Genomic DNA, 24,579 nt, shown 5'->3' on the forward strand with positions numbered 1-24,579 from the left:
AGTTTCTGCCTGGCATGCTGCGGACATATGCAGAGGATGCTTGTTGCATGAAGGGAGAGGCAGATTTCCCACTGGGGATTATATCACAGAAAGGATTTTTTTTTCACTTATAAATTTTATAGCTTTTTAAATTGAAGTTAGAAAAAAACCTTTGAAGAAACAAAATAGCTATTATACAATGTAAAAATTTAGACCCAAAGAAAAATAACTAATGAAACAAGTTGCAGTATCTTCACACATTTTAATTTCTTTATAAATTGCTATTTAATTCCATATTTAAGTAGCTTCAATTTATCTGGAAATTTCCAGTGGGTGGAACCATTCTGGAACACTCCATGTGCTGCCTTCCCATTTTACTGAGCTATGAAAAGCTGAGGACATAAAGCACTCCTCCTGCAGTGTCTGTCTGTGGGGGCCTTTTTCATTTTGCAGACTGCAGCCTCTGCGTGGGGCTGGAGGTACTAAGAATAACATCCCTTCTGCCAAAAATATTTATTCTAACATTGGCCTATACCCACCCACATACAATCTAAATTTCTGTTTGCTTAAAAAATGTTGGTGACATTAATCTCTATAATCATTTTTGGCATGGATTCCATTTAGATTGAAATTTCATATAGTGAAGGTGATCAGATTTCGTGTACTCGAATGATGTTCAGTCTCAGGCGGCACTGCATTTGCTGTGCAGGAGACACCTAACAGCAGACACATCTGTTGACTTCATAGTTAATGCCAAGCTGTTTTAGAAAATGATTGACTCATTTGCTAAAGCCGCAGTTAAAAAAAAAGGGTATTGTTTTAATGTGGCCACCTGCTGGTTATTTTAGTTTGAACTTGTTTTTTTAAAAAAGTAATTTTATTGGTACGTTTTAGGTATACACTATAATGACAGTCATCATTGTAAATTTGCACCTTTACATAATCTCTCTTGGTTCTTATTTTTTTTCCCCCTTCCCCTGCCCTCCCTTCAACCCCACCATCCCTCCCTATTTACAAAGACTTTGTTTCCATGTTTTCATTTTCTCATATTAATTCCATTCCCTTTCCTTTCCCCTACCCCTCCCACTTCCCCTTTTCTTCCTGTTTCACATTATCTATAGCACCTTTTAGTCCTTATTTACACTTTGTTTCTCACACTAGAGAAACTATTTGGTATTTACACATGTGTGTCCTATTTATTTCACTTAAGAGTATTGCCTCAATGTGCATCCATTTAGCTATAAATGTCTCTAACTTCTCATTTTTTATGACTGAGTAGTACTCCATTTTATAAAAACAACCACATTTTCTTTATCCAGTCTCCAGTTGATGGGCAATTGGGCTATTTGTTTTAGCTATTCCAAACTGTGCTGCTATGAACATGGGTGCACATATATCACTGTGGTATGATTCTTTTAATTCTTTGGGGAAGATACCTAGCAGAGGAAAAGCTGGGTCAAATGGGACTGCCAGTCCTAGTTCTTTGAGATATCTTCATACTGATTTCCACAGTGGTTTAGTTTGAACTTGTATTTAAAATATCCCCCATAATGTATATTTAAATTTTCCCCCTTTTTTTTCTGCATTTTTCCAGCATTACTTAGAGCCTCCAGTGAAACTGAGTGAAGCTTTGGAAAGATATGGACTTAAGACTGAAGATTTTTTTGTCTTGAAGCATGGAGAATCAAGATACTTAAATACTGATAATTAAAACTGAATAAAGATGAGCACAGAAGCTTTTAATGAAAAAGGCATCATTTGATATAAATTGGGAAACATGAAAAGACTAAGAAATTCCTGAGTGTTAAAGACTTTTTCATTAGCAAACAGCTCCTGCAAGTGTGTTTTATGTTTTATGTAATAACTTGCTTACCAGTATGATGACCAGCTTATGAAAACTATGAAGGTAGTTCAGGGGTGGGTCATTTAAATAATGAGTTGGCCAATGTGGATATAGAAATATATCAGTGGTATAAGCATTTCAGTAGAAAGTTTTTAACTAAAGTACTATACTTTAGTGGTTGTAGAATTTTCTGAGGTTATGAAAAACTGCTATTAAAGACCCATCTGTTTTTCTCTTTAGGGCCTTCAGGGTAAGTCAAGGCTGTCTCCTCACATCTTTTCAGAGGCCTACACACACATCTAATATTCACATTGTAGTAAGTGATACAGCTGGCTCCCACATGCTTATAAACATAGCATTTCTTGCTCTGTCATGATTAGCTTACATGCCAAATGTTAGGTGATGTACTTGGGTAAGCATAAAAACATAGGTGTTTGGGCTAAATTACCATTTTTAAAGACTTAAGTACTTTTTGTGATAAAATATACCTAACATAAACTTTATTTTAACCATGTAAAAAATGTAGTTTTTTGGCATTAAGTATATTCACATTCTTGTGCACCTATGACTACCATGACTTAAAAGTTTTAAAAGAGGGGAACTGTATATTGCACATTTATGATCCCCAAATTAAAAGTGCACTGATCTGGGCAGAGGAGGGGAAAGGGTATGGTGATGAGAACATGATTTATGAAATTTTCTATTTTTAATATAAAACAACTGCTAAGCACAAATATAGCTGTAATTAAGTATTTCAGAGAAGATAAGTGTAGATTTTACATGTGACTATACACTTTGACTTACTTTCTTCATTTTCCATTTCCTTTATATACACATTTTTCTGGTTTGCTAGCACTAATCCCCATTTGTTTTATAAATATTTTGTTTTATATGATTAAGATGTCATATATTTTTGTATCAAATGACCTCTAAGTATGATAGTACCTTTGTGGAATACAAGTGATTGTTAAAATAAGATACTGGGTGTCAGCTGAGTTGAGTTTTAGGGGTAATAAGGCTCTGTATTCACTTGATTGCTCTAAACCAGCTGTGCATGGTGGCACATGCCTGTAATCCCAGAACTCTGGAAGGCTGAGGCAGGAGGATCACCAGGGAGGTGTGTTAGATGCTATTAGAGGGCCATTCCATGCTCCGGTTCCATAGGCTTAGTGAAGTACTTTATTCACACAAAATAACACGTTTTCTAAACCCAATGTTACCTAGGCATTGCTCTGTAATTGGATTTGTACGGGTCCATGCATGACACATTAACCACTGAATCTGAATTTTAATTTTCATCGTTTCATCTTGAATTTTCTTTGTAACCTGAAAAGTCACTATGCTTGCTCACTGTGCCTCTTCCTCATGTGCAACAAGAGGGTAATTTTGACCTACCTCCAAAATGTGTAAAATTAATAAAGAGATTTTTAAAAAGCACTTTAGAGATCTAAAGGAGAACATGCTTTCTTAAGATATCACTGCCTTGTGTATGTAGGTACACTTGAAAGCTGAAAATAGGCTTATGCTTTTGATAATATTGTGATCCTGCTGCAGCAGATTTAAGCATATATGTTAGGACACTAAACACTGAAGACTAACAACTTCTTCCTACTCATTTTATAAATTTGAAGACGTGGTCTTTATTGAAATTGAGTATTTTTATTGAAAAATTTCAAATCAGCGAAAGGGAAATGTGTATGGAATATGTGTGTTTATAATGTATGTGAGTATATATGACTTGGGGGAGCTGAAGCACAAAAGAAATCCCCATAAGATAAACTTCAGGAGAAAACTGAACAAGCATCAATCAGCTTTTTCACTTTGAGCAGACATGAGCTAAGATGTGTGGGTCACCTCTGGGGCCAGCATTCTTGCAGTCATATCCTTGTTGCTGCACATCGAGCTGAAAGTTCATCTCTTACCTCTGAAGCAAGCCAAGTATATCTTGCTTGATGCTTATTTTCCATGAATGGCCTTAGCATTATTTCCCTCTCTATATATATATGTACTCTAACTGAGCTTCTCTATACACTTTAAAATGTGTTCTACTTCCATTTAATTGGGTTGGGCCTGCCTTGTTTTTCTAGGTGTTCTAATTTTTATTGCCATTTGTACTCCTCCATTGGTATTTTATCTATAAAAATATCAGTATCATGTCTTATCAAAACCACCCCATTGAGAGGTTTCCACTTTTCCACTTATCTACATTTTGAAGGGTTTATGTGCAAAGCGAAGACAAATTTTGAAAAGACAATCTTCAGTTCAGTCTAACATACATCGTAACACCTTTTAATGTATTTTATCATCAAAGTCAATTTCACATTCATCTTTGATTAGTGAATATCCTGAGCAACACTGATACACCTTACCACCTAAGAGGTGGTTCTAAAACGAGCAGAAATCCCACTTAATAAAAATGAAGATGTGTCTTGACCTACAGAAGATCTATTTGTGTATTTCAATGCATTCTCCCTAGATAAAAAATTACCCTTTACTCTAGTATGACATCTTAGAATCAATGCTGTAATCTCTATGAAGTATAATTATTCAGATTAAAAACAGGAAAAGAAAGAATTTTAGAACTCAGTGCTGCTCAAGCACATTGAAAACAGATCTTGGTTTTTAATATGTGCACATGTTGAACACATATTTGTATTAAATAGGGAAACAGATTTAAAAAAAAAATCATGATAAAGAAATGTGCCCTTCCAGGATTTAATAGGTACTGATATTGTATCACCAGCATACAGAAGTATTATTCTTAGCCATCACATACCATTCTAGCCCACTGGAAATTTCAATCTTTCATCTTATGTAAACCCTTTTTCTACTGTTAAAATATTTCTTCAAAGTTTTATTTCTGTATCAGGATAACCCCAAGAACACACATTTTTGTTTGAGGATTTGTAACTTCCTTTGGAAATAGTCTTGTATATTTACAAATGAAACTTAAAGTACCCTTAAGGCTTTAAGTACACAAGTAGAAACTTCTGCTTAAATATTTATTTACTCAGTGCTAAGCATGAGGTTTATGAACTTGAATATTATAGAACATGGCTGAATTCAAATATATCAAATTGTTACCATAGCTTATGGGAGAATATACTATTTAAAAAGATATTGGGAAATGTTCATATATTGTAATTTTAGTCAAGTAAAAAATGGATGAAAATAAAGTACTGGGGAAATAAAGGGGAAAATATATATAGCCTTCAAAGTTTTTTCCTTTTTATTAAAAAATTATACAATTTATGCTTTTAGTAAAAAAAACCCTTTCAAACAGGAGAAATGATTATTCATAGACAAATTATGTTCCCCACTCCTGAGTCCCAGTCCCCCTCCCAGGAGTTATTCTAGGAATCTTCCTTCCATAGATAAGCATAAATATTACTTAAAACACACACATAGGATCATGCTATGCACATTTCCCTTATAACGTGCTTTTCCACATTAGCACATTCAGACTCCATCCTTTTTAGACTGGCTAGTTGATTTAACCAATTGCCTATGGATGGCCATTTTGATTGACCTCAAATTTTTTTCGGTACTAGAGTTCGAACTCAGGACCTTGCACTTGCGAGGCAGGAGGCAGAACCACTGAGCTAAATCCCCGGCCCTGACCTCAATATTTTATAGGTAACATATGTAAATACTAGCACACTAGGAGTAGGTGAGTATTAAGAAACATTTTCCCCCAAAAGTTTAATTTTTTATTGACTGGAAATGGTGAGAATTGATTCTGATGATTACAACAGACTTCTGAAAGCATTATGGCTGGTTTAGCAGGTGGACATAACTCCAGATCTCACCAATGCTAAAGGACAAGGCTGTCCTTGTGGCAGTTCTCAGATGAGCGAATCCCATACTAACGCTGTTGCAGATGAGTCGCTGCAAGTCATTTCCAAGAAAAGGGGTCCTCTATATAGAAAGGTCATTGCCATTTCACTGAAGGCAGTATGTGTCTCAGCAAATAGCAAAATAACTGGTTTTAGTCCAAACTTGTATTTTTTTAGTGTCAATAAAATGGTCCAAAATGAACCAGAAGACCTAGCACGTTACATACATTGAGTATCCTTTATTTGAAATGGTGGGGCCAGAAGTGTTTCACACTTCAGTTTTTTGGACTTTGGAATACTTGCATAGACTTTACTCAATTCAAAAACCCCAAATCTGAAATGCTTCACATTCTAAATCAGCATCATGTCATATTTAGGATGCCCAACAACCTGTACTGTGTTAAAGATAAAATGTGAAGTTCAAAATCAGCAGCTGAGAGAGAATCCCTTTATAAAAAGGCGGAGAGTAAGTTTCTGTGTGTTACCTAGCAGACTGCATTTCTCTGGAAAATAGGACAGCCAATCAGAAGTTTGGTATTATTGTTGCAACCTTTTCTCTCACGTCCATATCATCATGACAAACTAACGCTCTCATTTTCTGGACACATTCTTCTCCATACAATAAGGAAAACAATGAACCTTCAGGGAAAGGAGGCTGGACAGCTGCATGGCCTCCCACTCTGAGGCAGTTATTTATATTCTGAAATAGTGTAAGAACTCGAAGAAGAATCTCCTGTGGCACATGGCCATCAAAAAGGGAAAGGAATGATGAGTCCACCTAAAAAAGGAAACAGTATCATTTTTACATAAAACATTGATTATTTTACATTTTAAAAATCCTGCCGCAGAAAATTAACTCTGCATAACTTAGATATATAAAATCTTATGCACTCTTACATTGTATATTAATGGGAACAAAGAGGTTTTGCATTTTAGCTAAGAAAGATTTCCCTGGATTTCCAGAATGAAGTCATTTGGAAAAACATCCTTTCTGTTTTTAGGATCCACCATAGTTTCCCTGAGAGCTCACTGATTCCTCCAGTGTTTCCTGCGTACAGAAGGCAGGGGACAGGGCTGAGCAGATGGACATGATGGTCCTTTTCTGCAGGAGGTGGGCCCCATTCCACCTCAGCACCACGACTTCCTCGAGAACATGAACAGCAGCTTCTAACTGTCATTCATTTGTTACACAGCTTTGCCTCTACTAGACTGGAGGCCCCAGGAGGTAAAGTATTGTGTGTCTCGGGACTCAGCTTGGCCTCTGCCACATACTGGGGACTTGGTTCTGCTGTTTCTGTAAGTGTGCCTGTTACAGAACATTAGGGAATTCATATGTGCAAAGCATAATAAACCAACACCTTAAGAGTACTCTTCAGAGATAATCCCTGGGAACATTTTGGGTAAATGTTTCCAGATCTATCTGTCCAAATTTACAGATGTGTGTATTTACAAAGTAAGTATGCAATCTATTTACCTGGACACTGAGAAGTCCTTCTGTCATGGCTGGATTTTCAGATAAATTCACAAGCAGCTTCAAAACTTGAACCTGAAATAAGAATAGTGGTTTATTTCAGACCAGCAGGCATGAATTTTCTTTTCCTTGAGTGCCTCTTACCACGTTCCCCTTGTAAAGTCCTGCGTGTGTTTTGCAGTGGGCTGAGTCCACTCTACTGAGTCTCTCTCTCTGTAAACTCTTAAAGCTCTTGGGCCCACTCTCAGAGCAGTTATTACAGAACAGTGCTACTCAAACCTCTTTCAATTCCACCGTTACGGACAGAGCAGCAGTACAGTGAATGTTCACAATCCCTGCTCACACACACACCTGACGCGGTAAGCTTCATGTGTGTTGAGTGATCTTTATTATAACTACTGGTAAGTGAAATATGTTCCTTGCAGCAAAAAAACCTCTCAACATTTAGTTCATTGCTACTAAAGATATGGAAATTTAGAAACACACTGGCTACCAAGGCTAAATAATGTAGCCATTTTCTTCTTACTAGGTTACAATTAATCTCTGAGGTTATCTTTTCCATGTGACAAATGTTTAGTCATTTAAATAGGCACAGTGATATAAATAATTAGTAAACAAACAATAGCTAACTAAAATTTCAGCATTCTTATCATTTCTGAAAAATCAATAATAAAAATATTAAAATAGGATTTCCTCTTAGAAACATGTGAAACCAGTTTCTACAAGATACTTGAGGTAAAAGAAGAAGGTACTGAAGTCAAGACAAAGCAACAAATATTGTTTTCTTCTTAGGAAGAAACCTAGATGTTTACCTAAACTTTTTTTTTTTAAATTCCAAAGGCTATAGATTTTACTAAGAACTTTTTTTTTGGTAGTGCTGGGGATTGAACTAGATCCTCATGCATGTCAGGCAAGTGCTCTACCACTGAGTGTTGTACCTCCAGCCCAAAAGAAAAGCCCAAAGAAAAAGGAAGTTCATTCCTATTCCCAATGACCAGAAATGATCATTATAATGCTTTGGTGTTTTCTTTCTGGTCTTTATGCACATAACAATATTTCATACTGTATGCTTACAATTCCTTTGATCATCTTATAGATATTAATTTTCTTTTTTTTTTGGTACCAGGGATTGAACTCGGGTCCTTGTGATTGCACAGCAGGCAGCGAAACCACTGAGTTAAATCCCGGGCCGCATAGATATTAATTTTATTTTAATCAATTTTTAAATTTTTCATAAAAACATATGGTCATGATAAAAATTTCAAACACTGTAGAAGGGAACAAGGTAAAGACAAAAGCTACTGTTCTAGACTAGAGTCCATCCCTCTCCCTAGTGGTAACCACTGGCAAACTGTTGAAGCAGAGATAGTGTTTTTCAAACAAATGCTCTTAATAATTTAGGCTTCTTAATGTAGAAAAGTAAAAGAGACACCTGACCCTTCTTGAGTGCTCTCCCTAGGAACGCTGTCAAAGAGTGCATCTGGCCTGCCTGGCTATCAACACCAGCAAGGATAAGTGTTAGGAAAACAACACTGGCTCCAATGGCAGTGACATCTGCACTGAAAAAACAGGAACAAGAGTTATAAAATAGATGGTCCTGAATTTATGAAATAAGCCTGGATGAATTCTATAAAATCCAAAAGGCCCACTAGTAGTCACTGAGCACAGGTATACAACGAGAGATTAGTAGAACAATAACTACTTCATATCCTGCAGTAAAATGTGATGTTAGTATGCTCTGCAGAAAGGAATTAAATGTGAAAAAAAACCAGATGCAATTAGAGGACAACTACAGATTAAACAAAGATATGTACTGTATTTTGGCTGGAAACCCTAAGACTATCTTGTCCCTCTTTTCACATATGCCATCATGTGGTGATTCCAGGACATTTTAAGCTGTTGGCTTTATTCACTCATTGTGGATGTATTAAGCACAGGGTTTATTTATATTAACCTTCCACTATCTGTATTTAGTTACGAATCACTGATATACACAGAAGGCATTACAGTATAGTGAGATCATTGCCTTAAGATTTCTTAAAAAGTCACTTTTGTGTTTATTTACTAAGAAAATGTCTAAAATGGATACATATTCCCACTAACCAATGGGTGATTAGCTAAGAGTTTACTTGAAAATTAGAACTTTAAATTCAGTTTTTATGGAGAAACAATGCTATACTTGGTGGCAAGGTTCCCAGGCAGAACTCCTCCCCTCCCCAAAAAACCAAACAAATATTCTATCTCAGAAATATTCTAGGCAATGTGATGGAAAACAAAACAAAATTAGAATATACTATTATGGTTTGAGTCAACTTTTAAAAAGTCACACATTATACCAGAAGGCAGATCATGTCTGAGACAGTTACATACAGGCCCAAGACCAGACTTGCTGGTCTGAACTCAACCGGAGTTCCTCCTGGGGTTCTGGGTAGCACAGCTGCAGAGTCAGGCAGAGGACAACTTTTCCCCTAGGAACCACACTGTGGGGTAAGGAGGGAAGGAGTTTCCATTGGCCTTGGGCTGGAAGTCATCTTGCTGACTGGAAAGAGACGTTGATAGGCACGGGCATGTTGGAATTCTGTGGGGATGGGGCAATATTGCTAAAAGAGGCCTTACTCTTTCATTTACTTTTGAATGACTCTGAGTACATCTTGGACCAGATCTAAGTAAGTTTGACTGCAGGAAATGTGGGAAGCTCATAAACACCTCAAAAACACAGAAGTAGACCTATGGAGAGCCTCTCCCATAATCACATCCTGATAACCTCAGAAATCACAGCAGAGGGGTCAGATATTTGGAGCATGGCTTCACATGTGGTCCTTCTAAAATGCTCAGGCATTTTCCTCTCACTTCATACACTACTACAAAAAGTGGTTTTACACAGAAACACTTAACCTGGAAGATAAAATAGGTAAAATTCATAGGCCTAGTTGATAACCCTAGTTGCAACAGAAAATATTACAGTACCAAGAATCAACAAATGGGATCAAATCAAATTAAAGAGCTTCTACACACACAGCAAAAGAAACAACCAAAAGAATGAAAAGACAGCCTACAGAATGGGGAAAAAATTTTGCCAGCTATTCATCAAACAGAGGACTAATATCTAGAATATATAAAAAGCTCAAAAAGAAATTAACCCCCCCCAAAAAAGGCTCAATCAAATGGCAAGTGAAATGAATACAACCCTCAAAGTACAAAAGGCCAATAAATATATGAAGAAATGTTCAACATTGCTGGCCATTAGAGAAGTGCAAATTAAAACAACACTGAGATTCTATTTTACTCCACAAAGAATGGTCATTTGATAAAAAAAAAAATCAAATAATAACAAATGCTGATGAGGCTGCATGGAAAAAGGAATGCTTCTATATTGTTGGTGGGAATATAAACTAGTACAACCACTATGGAACTCTGTATGGAGATTTCTCAAAACACTAAAACTAGAAATTCTATTTGACTCAGGTATTCCCCCTTTTAGGTGATCTTTCCAAAAGAGTTAAAGACATCGTAATACAGGGATACACCCATGTTTATAGCAGAATTCATCATAGGTAAGTCTTGGAAGCCACCTATAGGTCCATCAACAGATGAATGGATAAAGAAAATGTGGTATTTACACACTATGGAGTACTGCTCTGTCATAAAGATAATCTTGAGTCATTTGTAGGAAAATAGATGCATATTTAACACAATTTCAAGTGAAATAAATCAGACACACAAGCTTAAATATCGCATGGTTTGTCCTAATGAGAGACTCAAATCATAAATAGAGAGCAAAATAAAAGACAGACAATAGGAGTAGGGAGATAGATCTTTCTCAGATGGGAAGGGAATCAGGACATGGATGGAGGGGAGGGAGAGGGGATGGAAAAGGGAATTAGATGTGTGTATGTACTAACATCACACAAGGAATGTAAACATCATGTACTGAAAACGTAATTTAAAAAAGTGGTTTTACATAGGTTTTTAAGAAATAAGGGTTGAATCAAAAAATTGTTGCTGAATTTAACTAAGCACTATTATTACTCACAGACTTCTCTTAATCACAACATTCCTATTTCTGGTGGTGGGAAGTTAGCTATTTTGCTTCGTTTAAGAGTCTCAGAAAAAAAAAAGTCTCAGAAAACCAAATGGACATCAATAAGTGAAATAGCAGATGATGCTTACAAGTTTTCATATTAAGGGGTAACCTTTTTTTAGGCCCTGTGAAGATTTTTAATAAACTATAAGTAGAGGAACATCCACTTAAGATGGGTGGCCTAGAGATTCAGTTTTGATCTTAACAAGCTTGAGGGAATAGCTCTTCGTCCTTCAAGGAATAACTGCATCCCCTCGTACCTTGGTGGTCCCACTTCCAGTTAGTAACACATGGAACAGGTCTGCAAGGAAACTGTTCAGCATGTGCTGGTGCTCATTGGTAACCGTCATGTTTGTTAGCAGTCTCAGCCCGGCCAGCTGCACAGCAGAGTCCAGGGGACCGGACAGGACATCCTCGCAGACTTGACCGATGTATACCTGCAGGCAGAGGGGAAACCATGAGCCTCTCAGAATCTTCAAGTGACTTCCACTGGACAGTCACTGCTCTGCATGGTGGAGCAGGGCGACTGCTCAGAACAGAACTGGCTCCTTGGAAAAGATGACTTCTTTATTTAGCCCTCAAACTGCAGACACATTTTCAAAGCTGCCTTTGTTAATGCTGGCACTGTGTCGAGTATTTTACAAACATATCTCGCTTAATCCTGAGGACCACTCTAATGGCAGGTGTCAGAGTGGGCATCTCACAGCCAGGACTGTGAAGGCTTCCAGGAGCTCAGGTTGCCTGTGGAAAGTCCGAGCCCAGAAATCCTGCTCTCCACACGGGGGTCCTTGGGCTTGCCAGGGCCTCCCGATTTAGCCACCTTTCTGTTTCTACTGGTGTGGGACACCAGCGGCAGGAGGATGTGCAAGGACATTTTGTATCACGGTATATACCTTGGTGGGAGGGTCTAGAGAGCTGTGTCACATCAAAGGTAAGGAATGAGGGGAGGGAACAAAATGAAATAGCATTTTTCTTTAGAGTTAATTCTGTCCAAAGTAAGCAAAGGGCTGGGGATTTAGCTCAGTGGTTCTGCTGCCTGCCTCACAGGCGCAAGGTCCTGAGTTTGATACCCAGTACCAAAAACCCCCCCCAAAACAAAAAACTAAGCAAAGCAAAATTATATTTGGCCCAACTTTCTTTCTTCTTTAGCTAGGGATGGCTGTATGCATATATTCGTGGAGATATTTATCACCTAACCAAATTTAAACTGCACCAAAAGTTAAGGAAATTGTCCTAACTTGGAGTTCTAAGAAGTGACCAACATTTTTTTTGGTTTTTGGGTTTGGTACTGGGGATCAAACTCAGGACCTTGCACTTTCGAGGAAGGTGGCAGCCCCAGTGAGCTAAATCCTCGGTCCAAAACATTAACTTTTTAAAAGTGCCAAAGGTATCCATGTTTCCACAGACACTAGTGTAATGGCAATAAAGCAGAGATTGAAGTTTTATTAGTTTTAAGCTCTAAATTATAAGTCAAATGGCTCATTGGTGACACATATCCTCTAAAAAACTGGTTATTTCTTTAGTTCTTTATATGTCATTTTTTTTTTTTGGTACTGGGGATTGAATTTAGGACCTTGAGCTTACGAGGCAGGTGCGGTGTCACTGAGCTAAATTGCTGGCCCCAGTGGCACGTTTTTAAAGGTACTAATATCTTTCAAAGGATTTGTTAAAATGTGTTCAACATTTATTTTTATTTATTTATTTTTCTGGTACTGGGGATTGAACTCTGGACCTTGTGCTTTCCAGGCAGGTGGCGGAATCACTGAGCTAAATCCCTGGCCCAGTGTTGAACATTTATATCCTTACTATATCTGAGTCTTTCTCCCATTTAAATTCTAGTAACAGCATTTCCAAATGGGCCAGTTCTGTTGTTCCCACCTCCTCGTCTTCCTTTTTCTTGGAGTTTTCTCCTTGCTCAACTCTACCTGTACAGACCTTAGACATTCTTTTTTTGTTGTTTTTTTGGTACCAGTGATCGAACTCAGGTCCTTGTGTTTGCGAGGCAGGTGGGGGAACCACTGAGCTAAATCCCTAGCTCAACCATAGGCATTCTTTTTTTTTTTTGTACTGGCGATCAAACTTGGGTCCTTGAGCTTGCTAGGCAGGCGGCGAAACCACTGAGCTAAATCCCTGGCCCCAACCTTAGACATTCTTAAAAGCCAGGTCAGATGCCATCTCTTACAGAAACTTTGGGATGGAATCTCTCTTCTCTGTACTGCAGTTTTTTACCTTTCTTTAAAGCACTTTGTCATGTTCTGCTTTGAATTAAAACTGTTTATGGACTTGTTTTATCCCTCCTTAGCTTGCTTAAAGCAAGAGGAGTATCTCACTCATGTCTATATTCTGTTCCTCAGAGCAGAAGCTCATTAGATATTGAGTTGAATTCATAACACTTCTTAATTCATTGAGTGTTTCTGCTGATGTTCTTTGATTCTAGCCTGGTTCTTTTACTGCCCTTGGATTAAATAAGCCCCAACTACAAAAGTCCCTTGTACTCTACTGCCTGTTCACTAGTTTAGGTTCCTCTCTCCTCTGCCTCATTCTCTGTTTAAAGTCAATTCGTGGCCATGGAGTTATAGAGGACAGCCTACTAAAGTTCCATCACTTACCTTTTAATTATTTTCTCTTTCATGGATAGAAAACCTTTTACATTTTTGATTTCACAAAACTTACCTTTATCTTCATTTGATTTTCAACATTCACACTCAGGTTATTTAGTGCATTTAAAGCTTTCTCTTTAATACTCTGGTTTGGACTGTTGATTTTATTTCCAACAATTGGAATACCACCCAATTCACGAATAATTGCCTAGGATTGAAAAAACAAAAACAAAACTATAACTTGAATATGCCTCCCCTCTCTTGAATTCAGAATCTATCAATACAATGAAAAATTAATCACTTTTAAGAAATACTTTTCCCACATATAAATCTTCCCATTGGAAAAAATAATCTTAAAACCTGACACAGATTTTTTTCTTCCTATTCCTGCACTCCAGGACCACTCATTTTTCCTATTTAGGCCACCTTTTTGTTGCTGGCACGACCACTTGCTGTAAGCAACCCCATCTCCCCCATTTACTTCAGTAAATGTAGCTGCTTTTTCTTTTACCATCTGTTGTATACCTGCAATTCTTTGCTCACTGTATACAAAGAATCTGGAATTTCTTTCTTGAGAATTTATCACTCACTGTTTCAGTGGGTCTTTTTTATTTCTTCTTTGGTTTCAGTTTTCTGGGACATGGTCTAACTACATAGCTCAGGCTGGTCCTGAACTCACGATGTAACCCCGGCTGGCCTCAAACTTGCAGTGATTTTCCTACCTCAGCCTCCCAAGTGCTGGGAATACACGTATGTACCACCACACCCAGCCTGATTCCTAAGCCTTAAGAAAGAAAGAAACAGAGAAAGTCTGGGCTTGTGTTTTTCTTCTGTAAAATGGGGACTTTTCATCTGTGAATCCTTTTACCTGTAAAATGGGCTTTTCAACCGTGAATGGAACATCACCCTTCGGCATATAGATAAACCCAGCTCCAGACATAATGAGCATCACCCCAACACTCACACTCCCTTCTGAATGTGCACTTTTTTATACTAGATAAATCTTTTGTGTGTCTTCTAAAAAGAAATCTTGGAAGTATTTTAAAATTAATTTTATTTTTTAAACTGATACATAAAAACAAAATTACTGTATACATATTAATAAAGTACTTTGTGATTTCTGATACATATATACATTATATAATTAGGTTAAATATATCTGTTTCCTCATTTATCACTTCTATTATGGCGAAAACATTCAAAATCCTTTTTTCTTGTTTTTTGAGAAGTGTACTATATAATCACGATCTATAGTGACCCCACTGTCTACTCATAACTTTGTAGATAAAGAAAATCAATTGCAAATAAAATTAAGATATGTGAGTAATTGAACTATATAGCATGGAATTATACAGGAAAGATTTACAGAGCTACTGTAATGATCTTGACACAATTTACAAACAAAACAGTTTATTTCAAAATGAGCCATATTCTCTATTACAGGAAAACTTAGAAAAGTGTTATGATTTAGAACACAGTAGTAAAAGTGTCTGTTAAAATATATTCTTTGGAACACTAATCCAAGATGGTAACAGATGTCCTATTAAAAAAATGCAGAGGTTCACATGGTTATGTAACTTTGGGAAACTCTAGTTATAAGAACAAATATGTACTTTAAAAAATTTTTTGTTTTTTTTGAGTCAAAGTCTCACTGTGTAGTTCAGGCTAGCCTTGAACTCATGGCAATCCTCCTGCCTCAGCCTCCCGAGTGACATGACTGCATGACAGTACTTACTTGGTTGGTTGAAAAGGCTGCACTGTTACCCAGAGTGACCAAGGCTCTTTCAGTAATTATAGGATCCTCAGTTGATTCAAGCAGGTAGAGGAGTTTCTGAAGTTGTTGAGAATTTAGAATATCATCGTATGAACCATTGGTTAAATCTTCTGGATAAGAAGAAAGTTATTTAAAATTAATCTAAAATCCATGAGCTGTTTTTAAAATTCAAAAAACAGTATCAAACATACTCTGATGCTAGGTACAATTTTAAACACTTTATAGGTTTTGTCTCATTTAAGCCTCAAGTAACTCAAGAAGATACTATTATTATTCTCAATTTATAGATGGGAAACTGAGGGTCCTGGACATCCAGAAATTAGCCAACAGTTCCTTGGTATATGTCTACTGGTAAGGTACTACATGCAAATAATATGGACCCCCTAATGCTAGTAGCATTTTTTTTTTTTTAAAACCAGGCACATCTACCCAATGGAATACTTGTCTATAGAGCATAGGTTAATTATGGAATGGAATTTGAATTAAGTAGAACTTTTCTGATCACAATTTTGGTAAATTACTTAATCCTCTGATGGATTTGATTTAATATTTTATCTTCATAACTGAGACAGATTTATACTTTCTCACACTATCCTTGACAGGTTTTGGTATCAGGTTGTTGAGTGATTTGGGATGGTTTCCATCTTTTTCAATGCTTTCACAGAGTCTTAATAGTACAGGACTTACAAAATTCTTAACAGGAATAAGCATTTCTTTAAGACAAGGAAAAGATCATCTTTAAACTTAAGGGTGATAACAAAATGAGTGTTTCTCAAGTCTTCAAAGATAGAGGTGTAGCTTCAGGAAGAAGGGGCCGTGAGGAACATATTTTTAAAGCTGTTTGACCTAAAATAATAATGAGCATGGGAACTGGAAATTTAAAAGCAAGACGTTGTCACTATTACTTATACAGAAATATCTCTGACACAGAGAAAGACAAATTAGGCTTTACATGTAAGGGTAAATATACATTTTAACAAAACCGAACCCTTCATTCCCTTTCTGAGAGCATTTCATGAGCAAATGTGTATTTATAAATCTTTTCTTTCCCTTTGATATAAACGCAAGTTTTTAAAAAGTAAAAGCCAGTTTTATAACCCAAGAATTTTTTCTTAAGGCTTAGAAGCCTTTGAAATGTAAACATTACAGAAGATAGAGCCCCAATCTCAGTTCTGTGGAAGCCCAACCGAGGCACCTGCTTCCATATAACTACCTTGCTTATCATAAAGATGTCTTATTTTGCTTTTGGATAAAGGCAATTAGCCAACAGAAACAACTGCTCCAATTACTAGGGAATTTAGAGTGAACTATGCATAGCCAAATGTTGTTCAGTCCTCTTACAGTTAGCATCGTTTATCATGAGTTCCATCTGTCCGGCTACACAAAGGTGAGAAGTCTGGTTTTGGAACAGCATTAAGCAGACTGCCTGTGATGTCTGTTTTTTTACATTTGTGGAAAACAGTTTCTTGGCTGGCAGATTTTATTTTTGATAGTCCCCCCCCTCCCCTCCCAGTTTCCATGACCGGAACTACAATCTGGCACAGTGTGCAGACCAGTAGCATTCCGACTGCACCCATTAACTGTCGGACACAAGCCTACTCCTTATCCTGGCCTGGAAGCCGTGCCTCGCGCAGCTCTTCCCGCTCCCGGTACACACGGATACCTGGGGCCGCTCGGCCCTCCCCTCCCGGAGGCCGGCCCAGAGCGGCAGCCGCCCGCATCCTGCACCGGGCCTGGGCCTCGCACCCAAGGCCCAAGCGAGCGAGAGGCCATCAGCCACCAGCTCTGGCCTCCGCCGATGCAGATCGCGGGCCAGAAGGTCTGGGCATTTTCATCCCCGGATCTGGATCGAGGTGGAAGCAGTAAGGGGCGCAGGCCCTCGCCCACACCCACCCGGCGGCCCCCGCCCCTGCCCCGGGCCGCCCGGTCCCTGCGCACCTGCGGACCGCGAGGAGCGCAGCCCGTGCCCGCCGCGCCGCCGGCCGCGCGCCAGGCGATACAGGCAGAAGCCCGCGCCCGCGCCCAGGAGCAGGCCTGCCGCCACCCAACCTGCGGCCCGCGCGCCGCCCATGCTGCGCCGCACAACGGCGCGACGAGGAACCAGTCTGAACGCCGCCTCCCGGAAGCGCCCCGCTAAACACTACAGCCCCCTTCAACTAGCTTCTTCCCGGGCTCCGTACGTCACCGCGAGCCCGGCCCTCGGCCCCGCCCCTCCCCTCCCCTCCCCCCCGCGGAGCCCGAGCCAGGTTCTGGGTTCTGTCCTGTGGTTGCCAGGCAACGCCTCCCAGCGCCAGGCGTACGCGGCCGCCTCGCTAGCGCCGCGAGCCCTGAGAGAAGCCTCTTAGTCGGCCTCTAGCCATGGCCTCGCTGCGCACCGCCGACCCCGCGCTGAGGAACTACTTCAAGCAGAACTGCATTCCTCAGGTCTTCGAGGTACTGGAGCCAAGTGGTTGCGGACCCGCGTCGAGCGGAGCGTGAGGTTGAAGGGAGAAGGGGCTTGGCCCAGAGGAGCCCTAGGAGTGACCTGGTCCTAGCAGGGGAGGGGCAGCTCCCAGGGAGCGCCAGGCTTGGCACGAACACCCTAAATGCCAGCTTCTAAGGTTTAGACTAGAAGAACCTGAGGACAGAAGAAAGAGTGTGGACATAGGGAACGTCTTAAAGAAAGAGTGAGCAGTGATCACCTAAGAAAGAGCCTTCGGGGTCCTGGATCCCGCCCAGGGCACCGGGGCAAGCCTGTGGGAAGACCCCTCACTGTCCCATTGCCATTTCGCAGCAGGGACTGCCCCTCCCCGCCCTATTTGAGTGGGAGGGAAAGAGGCAAGGATGGGGCTGAGTAGTAGGTTCTGTGGCTTGGGGCAGGAGGCTGAGAAAGTTCTCCGGTGATTTCCGGTTTTTTTACACATAGTTGGCGAGATGTTCGCCAAGATGGTGTATATTTGGGTGGGCTAGGGGGTGCAGTAGGTCTGAGCAAAGGTAAGTTATATGAGAATGGGGAAGAGAGAGAGATAGGTAGGGAGGGACATGATCCTCCGACCTCTGGCTGCTCTCCTCCACCCACTCCTGGCACTCCCAGCCGCCCGGGTTGGTGTTCCCAGCCATCTGAGCCCACATAAAAACGCCAACACAGCTAGGACATGGCATCCCTCTCTGCCTGTTAGGTCACAAGGCACCCACAACAGAACTTGTTGTTACTTTGGGCACATACTCGGCCATTCTCACTCCCCAGTCTCATGCAGCCCTTCACTCCACCTAGGGCTGTCCCACTATCCACGCCCCCCCCCCCCCCCCCCCCGCCATCCATAGAAGACCCAGCTCAATACACTGGACTTGGACTCTCCTTTGGAGTTATTCCAGGAAGTCCTGCCTGGAGCCCCAAATTGGGCTGGCGCTGTGTTTACAGGGTTGTCACTGTTTATCTAACATCTGGTGCTGAAAACCTGAGAGGTGGCTATCTAGAGCCTCCTGCTCTGGCATTTGGCTTCCTCACCTCAACCTACTAGGCGACCAGAACCACTGACCTCATTGCCTCCAGCCCACCAGAGACCTCTTTGAAACATCTCCTCCACCCAAATTCCGCCCCTCCTGGGCTAAGTCCTCCTGGAGCAGTTGAAGGTGTCCCTCCGGTCAATTGTCCATGTCCTAATTAGGCACAACCTCTGGCTTTGGCCCAGATACAACAGGCCTGCCTGGACATGGGTCGCTCTGTCTTTCATTCTAGCTTTTGGACTTTGTTTGGGGGTACTCCTTTCAATCCCAGTTGCCCTTCTTGCTGGACACTCTTGGCCCTGCTGACCCACCAATGGAGGAACTGCCCCTGCCCCTCCTAAAACACTCCTCTGGGGTGCCTCTTCCGCAACCTGTCTCCTCCTAACTCAACCTAAAATGTTTCATCTTTTTCTGCAACATGGCCAGGCCATTATAAACTAAACAGTGGCTCTCTTTGGCCAGAACATGGTTCGTTTAATTGTTAGATTCTCTCTGACCTTGCCCACTTTCTCCAGAGTTCAAACAAATGGGAAGAGGTCCCCCTTTATTGCCCTCTGCTCTTGTCCCTCGCTGTAGTCTTTCTGCTCTACCTCATCTCAGATAATGCCCCCCCATGTCAGCCTTTGGTCCCAGACTCTTCCTCATGCAAAAACTTCCTCCTCTGTGCCCTTCCCTCTCTCCCTCTCTCCACTGCCTGTTACCTGGTCTTTCTCCTGACAGACAGCCCCTGCTAAGTCTGCTGAATCCCTGACCCCAAACCCTTCTACCTTTTGTGAAAGTTTGCCAGCACTAACCCCCTGCCCGCATCCAGATCCTATTCTTCCTTTCCAATCTCTCTCAATTAAAAGCTTGCCTCAGTTCCTTCTCATCAATCCCCTCACAGCACATTAAAAAATTCACTCCTCTTACTCCTCTGACCTCACCTAGTGCAATAGTCATATAATTCTTCCCAGCATTCTCCTCCCCAGTGAAGGACAAGAAGTTTGGATGATGGCTGCTGATACAGCCGGTGCAGCCTACACCCAAAATAATCACAGAGGCCCCGATACAGTTGCTTTTCCTAGATAGGCCCCTAGATGGAACCACAAGCCTGTCACAGAGATTGGAAAGAACGCCAAGATTTTATCCAACACATTCTCACTGGTCTACACAGGGTTGCCATTAAATCCACCAACTTTGACAAACTCTGAAAAATCTATCAAGTCCCCCAGGAAGGCCCAGCCCAGTTTGTGGCCCAGCACACAAAGACACTAAAAGCCCACACCTGGTTAGATCCCTCCTCAGCCAAGGGACAACTTTTTCTCAAGACTTCTTTCTTTTCCCAGGCAGCCCCTGACATAAGGACAAAGCTTAAAAAATTCAAGGATCCCTAAGGCGAATCTCATGCCTTCTGGGTCTACCAAAACCAAAAACTTGTCAAAGAGGTCTCCAAAAAGCTTCCAATAAATCTACCCTCTAGTTTCTCACAACAACCCTCCAGCCAGGCCAGTTACCTAAACAAGTCTGAACCCTCTTGGGCCATGCTTTTGATGCAGCAAAATGGAGCACTGGCAAAGCAATGTCCAAATCCTGGCCCACACAAAATCCTATCTAATGCAGCTTAAAGGGGCACTAGAAAAGGCACTGTCCGACTTCAAAATGAGGGTGGAGCCATCCACTCCAGCGCCCTGCCCTACCACCTTAAGAGGACCTGTTCTAGCTGAAGACTTGATGGGGCCTGTGGCTCTTACGCCCTCAGCCTATCACCACACAAGAGCCCAGGGTACCTCTTCTGGTTGAGGGTAAGTCTATCTCATTTCTCCTCACACAGGGGGCCATTTATTCCTCTTTGTGGACATTCTTGGGACCAACAGTTAAATCTTATAATATTGGCAATAGGAGTTGATAGCCACCCTTTTCATTCCTACACGAGAGCACCCTTAAATTGCTCTGTCATTCACTTCTGGTGGTTCCGCAATGTCCCATTCTCTTCCTGGGACAAGCCCTCCTTTTCAAGCTCTGGGCAATGGTCATCATCCAAAATTCTCCTTCCCTCTCTACACACTCTACTCTTCTTCCTCCGATCCCTCACCTCCACCCTGATTTCCAAGACCTTTTCACTTTCACTTACACCGACCCTGTCTTGGGGTGTGCTAGTCAGCTCACCAGGATAATCCTCCAAGGATTTGGGGACAGTCCCCACTTATTTGGCCAGGCTCTCAGCCACAATCTCGACTGGACTCTACCTCTCACCAGTAAAGATATCCAATATATTGATGTTATCTTGATCTTCAGCCCCTCTTCCCAAGACTCAGATACTTCTTTCCTTCTCTCTTTTCTCTCCTACAGATATCCCACCTCAGCTTCCAAGATACAATTTATCTAGTCTGCTATTCAATACCTGAGGCTACACTTTACCCTTACCTTTCAGGCCATGATGACCAATCACAAAGCTCTCATTCAATCAATTCCCTGCCTTACAAACAAAAACTGTTTTCATTCCTCAGCCTAACTGGCTTTCTCTGCCTCTGGGTTCCCAACTTTGATCTCCTAGCAAGACCCCTTTATAATGCCTCCCCCAAATCCGTACTCACATTCCCCCCACCCCTGGCTCAGGATATTGTTTACAACTACCTTCAAACTTCCATCACTATGATCTCAACCACTTTCCCAATATGCATAAAAACCCTATCCCTCAGGCAGCCAGTATGTGGTTCATAGATAAACTCTTTCCAAACCTCCAGTAGGTGCCTGGTGCTCTGACTCTGGACACATAATCCAGACCCAATCACTCCTCCAGAAAACCACTTCACTCTTAACAGACAAAAACTCATAGCTCTAACCCAAATACTTTTCCTAACTTCCTCCTGGCTTTCTCACTACACAAAAATCCCCCATCACCAACAGAGGCTACATAAAAACTCTCACAGAGACATTACACTGTCACTGAATGGTGGGTGTCCTCTACTGCCCACTTGAGACTCTCTCATCCCCCAGCCTTCACACTCACTCTTGCCCTCCCCCATCAACTCTGGCCAACAGATCCTCCTCAGAACCCTTAAAGAGGCCACTCTAACCAACATGGGAGAGACCCTACAAGGTCCTCCTTACCACCCCTGTTTCCACTGCCTTTCCCAACCTGCCCTTCTTACTGCTACCCTAAAACCCAAGAATGTCAGGCTATTCTGTGCCTTCTCCCTGCAGGTTTCTCCCACAAAGCCACTTGTCATTCTCATGACTCTTCTCTTCATATGAGAATTAAAATCCTTTCCCCCAACCTCAACTTTGCTCCCCAAAATAATCACAGACCTCTGGCTCCAAGACACCTTAAATGAGTTCACTCCAACCTACATCAGCTTCTTCACCTTCTCCTTCCCCTTTCTTTTAACCCAGCCAGTGATTTTCTTGGGCTGTTCAGTTAATTCCCCTTCTGACAGGAATCAAAATAGCCACCACTGTTGGCACCAGGCCAGCCAAAGTAAAAGTCTCCATTCACCATTTCTCAGCTCTCTCCAAACAGCCTCCAAAACCAAAAGGGCCTTCAGGTATCCTCCATAACCAAATAGGTGCCCAATGGCTGCCCATGCTGACAGCTGCACTTTCCAACAGAGAACAAGTAAAATTCACTGCTTTGGTCCACAAAATCAAAATTACCTGCTACTGTCCAGAACTCGACCCCCACCTTGACCATCCTGCCGTCCACTTTGCCCCTCCCTTTCACCATTTCTCTACCCTCTCTCTGTCAAACTCATTCACCTGCAAAATTAAATCCACTTGCTGCTGTTGTGCTCCAAAACTGCCAAGGCCTAAACTTGCTCACCACAGGAAAGGTGGGTGTTTCTTCACCAATAAATCAGGACTTGTATAAGTTGGCTTCAAAAGGCTGTGTGATCAAGCCACTGGCCTACAAAATCAGGCCTTGCCCCAGACCCTTCCTGTCTGGCTGACTACTTCTTGGATCCTGGCTCATACTCCCTCATGGGCCTGTTGCCCCTGTCTCTTTCAGACCCTATCTAGCTTCATTTAGACACACATGTCTTAGCTCACTTTTCAAGTGGCCACTGCTCTGTTTCTCACCAGTGGCCCCACTACTTTGGTCAGTTTGAAGGAGATCAATGAGCACTCACGTTCCTATACCTGACCTCTTACTTCATTTTTTTTACTATCCTTAAAACACAAGAAATGATAGGCCTGTCTACTCCCCCTGCCTGCTCCCCCTGCCAGCCACCTGAGTTCCTGTTCCCAGCCACCTGAGTCCAGGGAACAATGCCTGCTCTGCTAAGACATGGGACATACACCCCACCTTCTAGGTCACAACATACCCACAACTGAACATTACCTGTTGCTGTGGGCACATACATTACTAAGACATTCTCTCTCCCCCAGACTCACACCCACCTTGGCCTAACCCCACCTGATCTCATCCCACTAACTCCCATCACTCTATCTATAAAAGACCCAGCTCAATAAACTGGACTTGGATTTTCCTTTGGAGTTACTTCAGGAGGTCCCACCTGGAACTCAAAATTCGGGCTGGCAATCTGTTCTTTTATGGGGTTTTCACCATTTGCCTAACTGGAAGGAGAGCCCAACTGGGGGTGGTAACCTTCCCCTGCAGTTGGGAGGGCAATTTGGGATAGCCCTTCTCCTTTTGGAATGTATGTATTAAAATGTTAGCTACAAGTCTTCCCCATTGCCTAAGATTGTTTTCTCCCAAGGAGCCCTTCCCTAGCTCTGCTCCCAACTTAACAAGTGGGTGCAAGAGAACAGTCTTCTAATTCCCCGTGCCCAGCTTGAACTCATGTGCTTTCCTGAAAAGACTATTAAGGTAATCCCACTCTGCACAAATCTCTGACTCAATTTCTGGCCTCATTTTTTTCTAAAATCCATCTTTTGTAAGTTTTAGAATAATCTTTCATCACAGATTTCTGTGAATGAATGTCTAACCTCCTCTGGATTTATATGGCCTAAACAAACCTAGTTGTCCACTTACAACATCATTTCCCCACCAAATTCTTGAGTAAAATCTTATTTTTAAAAAATGCTATCTGGACACAGTGGCTCGTAACCTGTAGTTCCAGCTATTGAGAGGCTGTGACTGAGGGTTGCTTCAGCCAAAAATTGGGGACCAGCCTGGTGAGACCCTGCCTCAAAAAGGAAATCCTACATGATTTACTGGCCTTACTGAATCTGTTGATTTTTTTGTCAGTTTTGGAACTGGCCATTTTCAAATATTGCTTCTTTCCCACTAAATAGGTTAATTTTAAAATACTATCCTATACCTCCTTTTTGTCCCTCTCCCCCCTTTTTTCTTTTTGTGCCAATTTTGGATCTTTTTCATTGACTGTTGTCAAGTTTACTAATTCTGATTCATGCTTTGTTCAGTTTACTATTAAATACAGCAAGTGAAATTTTAATTTGAGACAGTATATTTTACAGTTCTAGAATGTCCACTTGATTCTTTCTAATATATTCCAATTGTTAAAATTAACAGCTTTTCATTTATTTTGTCCTTTTCTGTTTCCTTTAA

The 24,579-nt window shown here is 41.1% G+C and overlaps 3 protein-coding genes across 6 annotated transcripts in view; 2 read left to right on the forward strand and 1 right to left on the reverse strand.

Moving 5' to 3' along the window:
- Positions 1–3,259, forward strand: part of Napepld (N-acyl phosphatidylethanolamine phospholipase D) — a 34,445-nt gene extending 31,186 nt beyond the window's left edge. For all 3 annotated transcript variants that reach the window (XM_004839722.3, XM_004839718.4, XM_004839721.4), the window contains one exon: positions 1,574–3,259. In XM_004839722.3, the coding sequence (XP_004839779.1) occupies positions 1,574–1,583 (10 nt within the window). In that variant the 3' untranslated portion in view covers positions 1,584–3,259. The remainder of the gene's footprint in view (positions 1–1,573) is intronic.
- Positions 3,260–5,028: 1,769 nt separating this feature from the next.
- Positions 5,029–17,757, reverse strand: Armc10 (armadillo repeat containing 10). 2 transcript variants are annotated; one of them, XM_004839724.4, is made up of 6 exons: positions 17,523–17,757; positions 15,546–15,691; positions 13,884–14,018; positions 11,471–11,647; positions 7,133–7,204; positions 5,029–6,436 (listed from the first exon to the last, which is right to left on the reverse strand). In XM_004839724.4, the coding sequence occupies exons 1-6, from the start codon at positions 17,653–17,655 to the stop codon at positions 6,182–6,184; spliced, it is 918 nt and encodes a 305-aa protein (XP_004839781.1). In that variant the 5' UTR covers positions 17,656–17,757; the 3' UTR covers positions 5,029–6,181. The 2 variants fall into 2 exon arrangements, with proteins under 2 accessions (XP_004839781.1, XP_004839780.1); XM_004839723.3 differs by having other exon boundaries at positions 15,546–15,694; positions 17,523–17,756.
- Positions 17,758–17,805: 48 nt separating this feature from the next.
- The window catches only part of Fbxl13 (F-box and leucine rich repeat protein 13), a 254,266-nt gene continuing 247,492 nt past the window's right edge, over positions 17,806–24,579 (forward strand). The window contains 1 exon segment of the mRNA XM_087206541.1: positions 17,806–18,017. Coding sequence (XP_087062667.1) covers positions 17,943–18,017 — 75 coding nt within the window. The 5' untranslated portion in view covers positions 17,806–17,942.

This window comes from Heterocephalus glaber, unplaced genomic scaffold (assembly GCF_053883595.1).
Source record: "Heterocephalus glaber isolate CG9 unplaced genomic scaffold, H.glaber_assembly_v1.0 deba00000676, whole genome shotgun sequence".
Lineage (NCBI taxonomy): Eukaryota > Metazoa > Chordata > Mammalia > Rodentia > Bathyergidae > Heterocephalus > Heterocephalus glaber.

Coding starts and splice junctions, on each gene's coding strand:
- Armc10 (XM_004839723.3), bottom strand. CDS start 17,655: ATGGGCGGCGCGCGGGCCGCAGGTTGGGTGGCGGCAGGCCTGCTCCTG. Junction 15,695..17,522: donor GCGCTCCTCGCGGTCCGCAG/GTGCGCAGGGAC, acceptor CTTCTTATCCAG/AAGATTTAACCAATGGTTCA. Junction 7,205..11,470: donor CTGGAAGTGGGACCACCAAG/GTACGAGGGGAT, acceptor TTCTTATTTCAG/GTTCAAGTTTTGAAGCTGCT.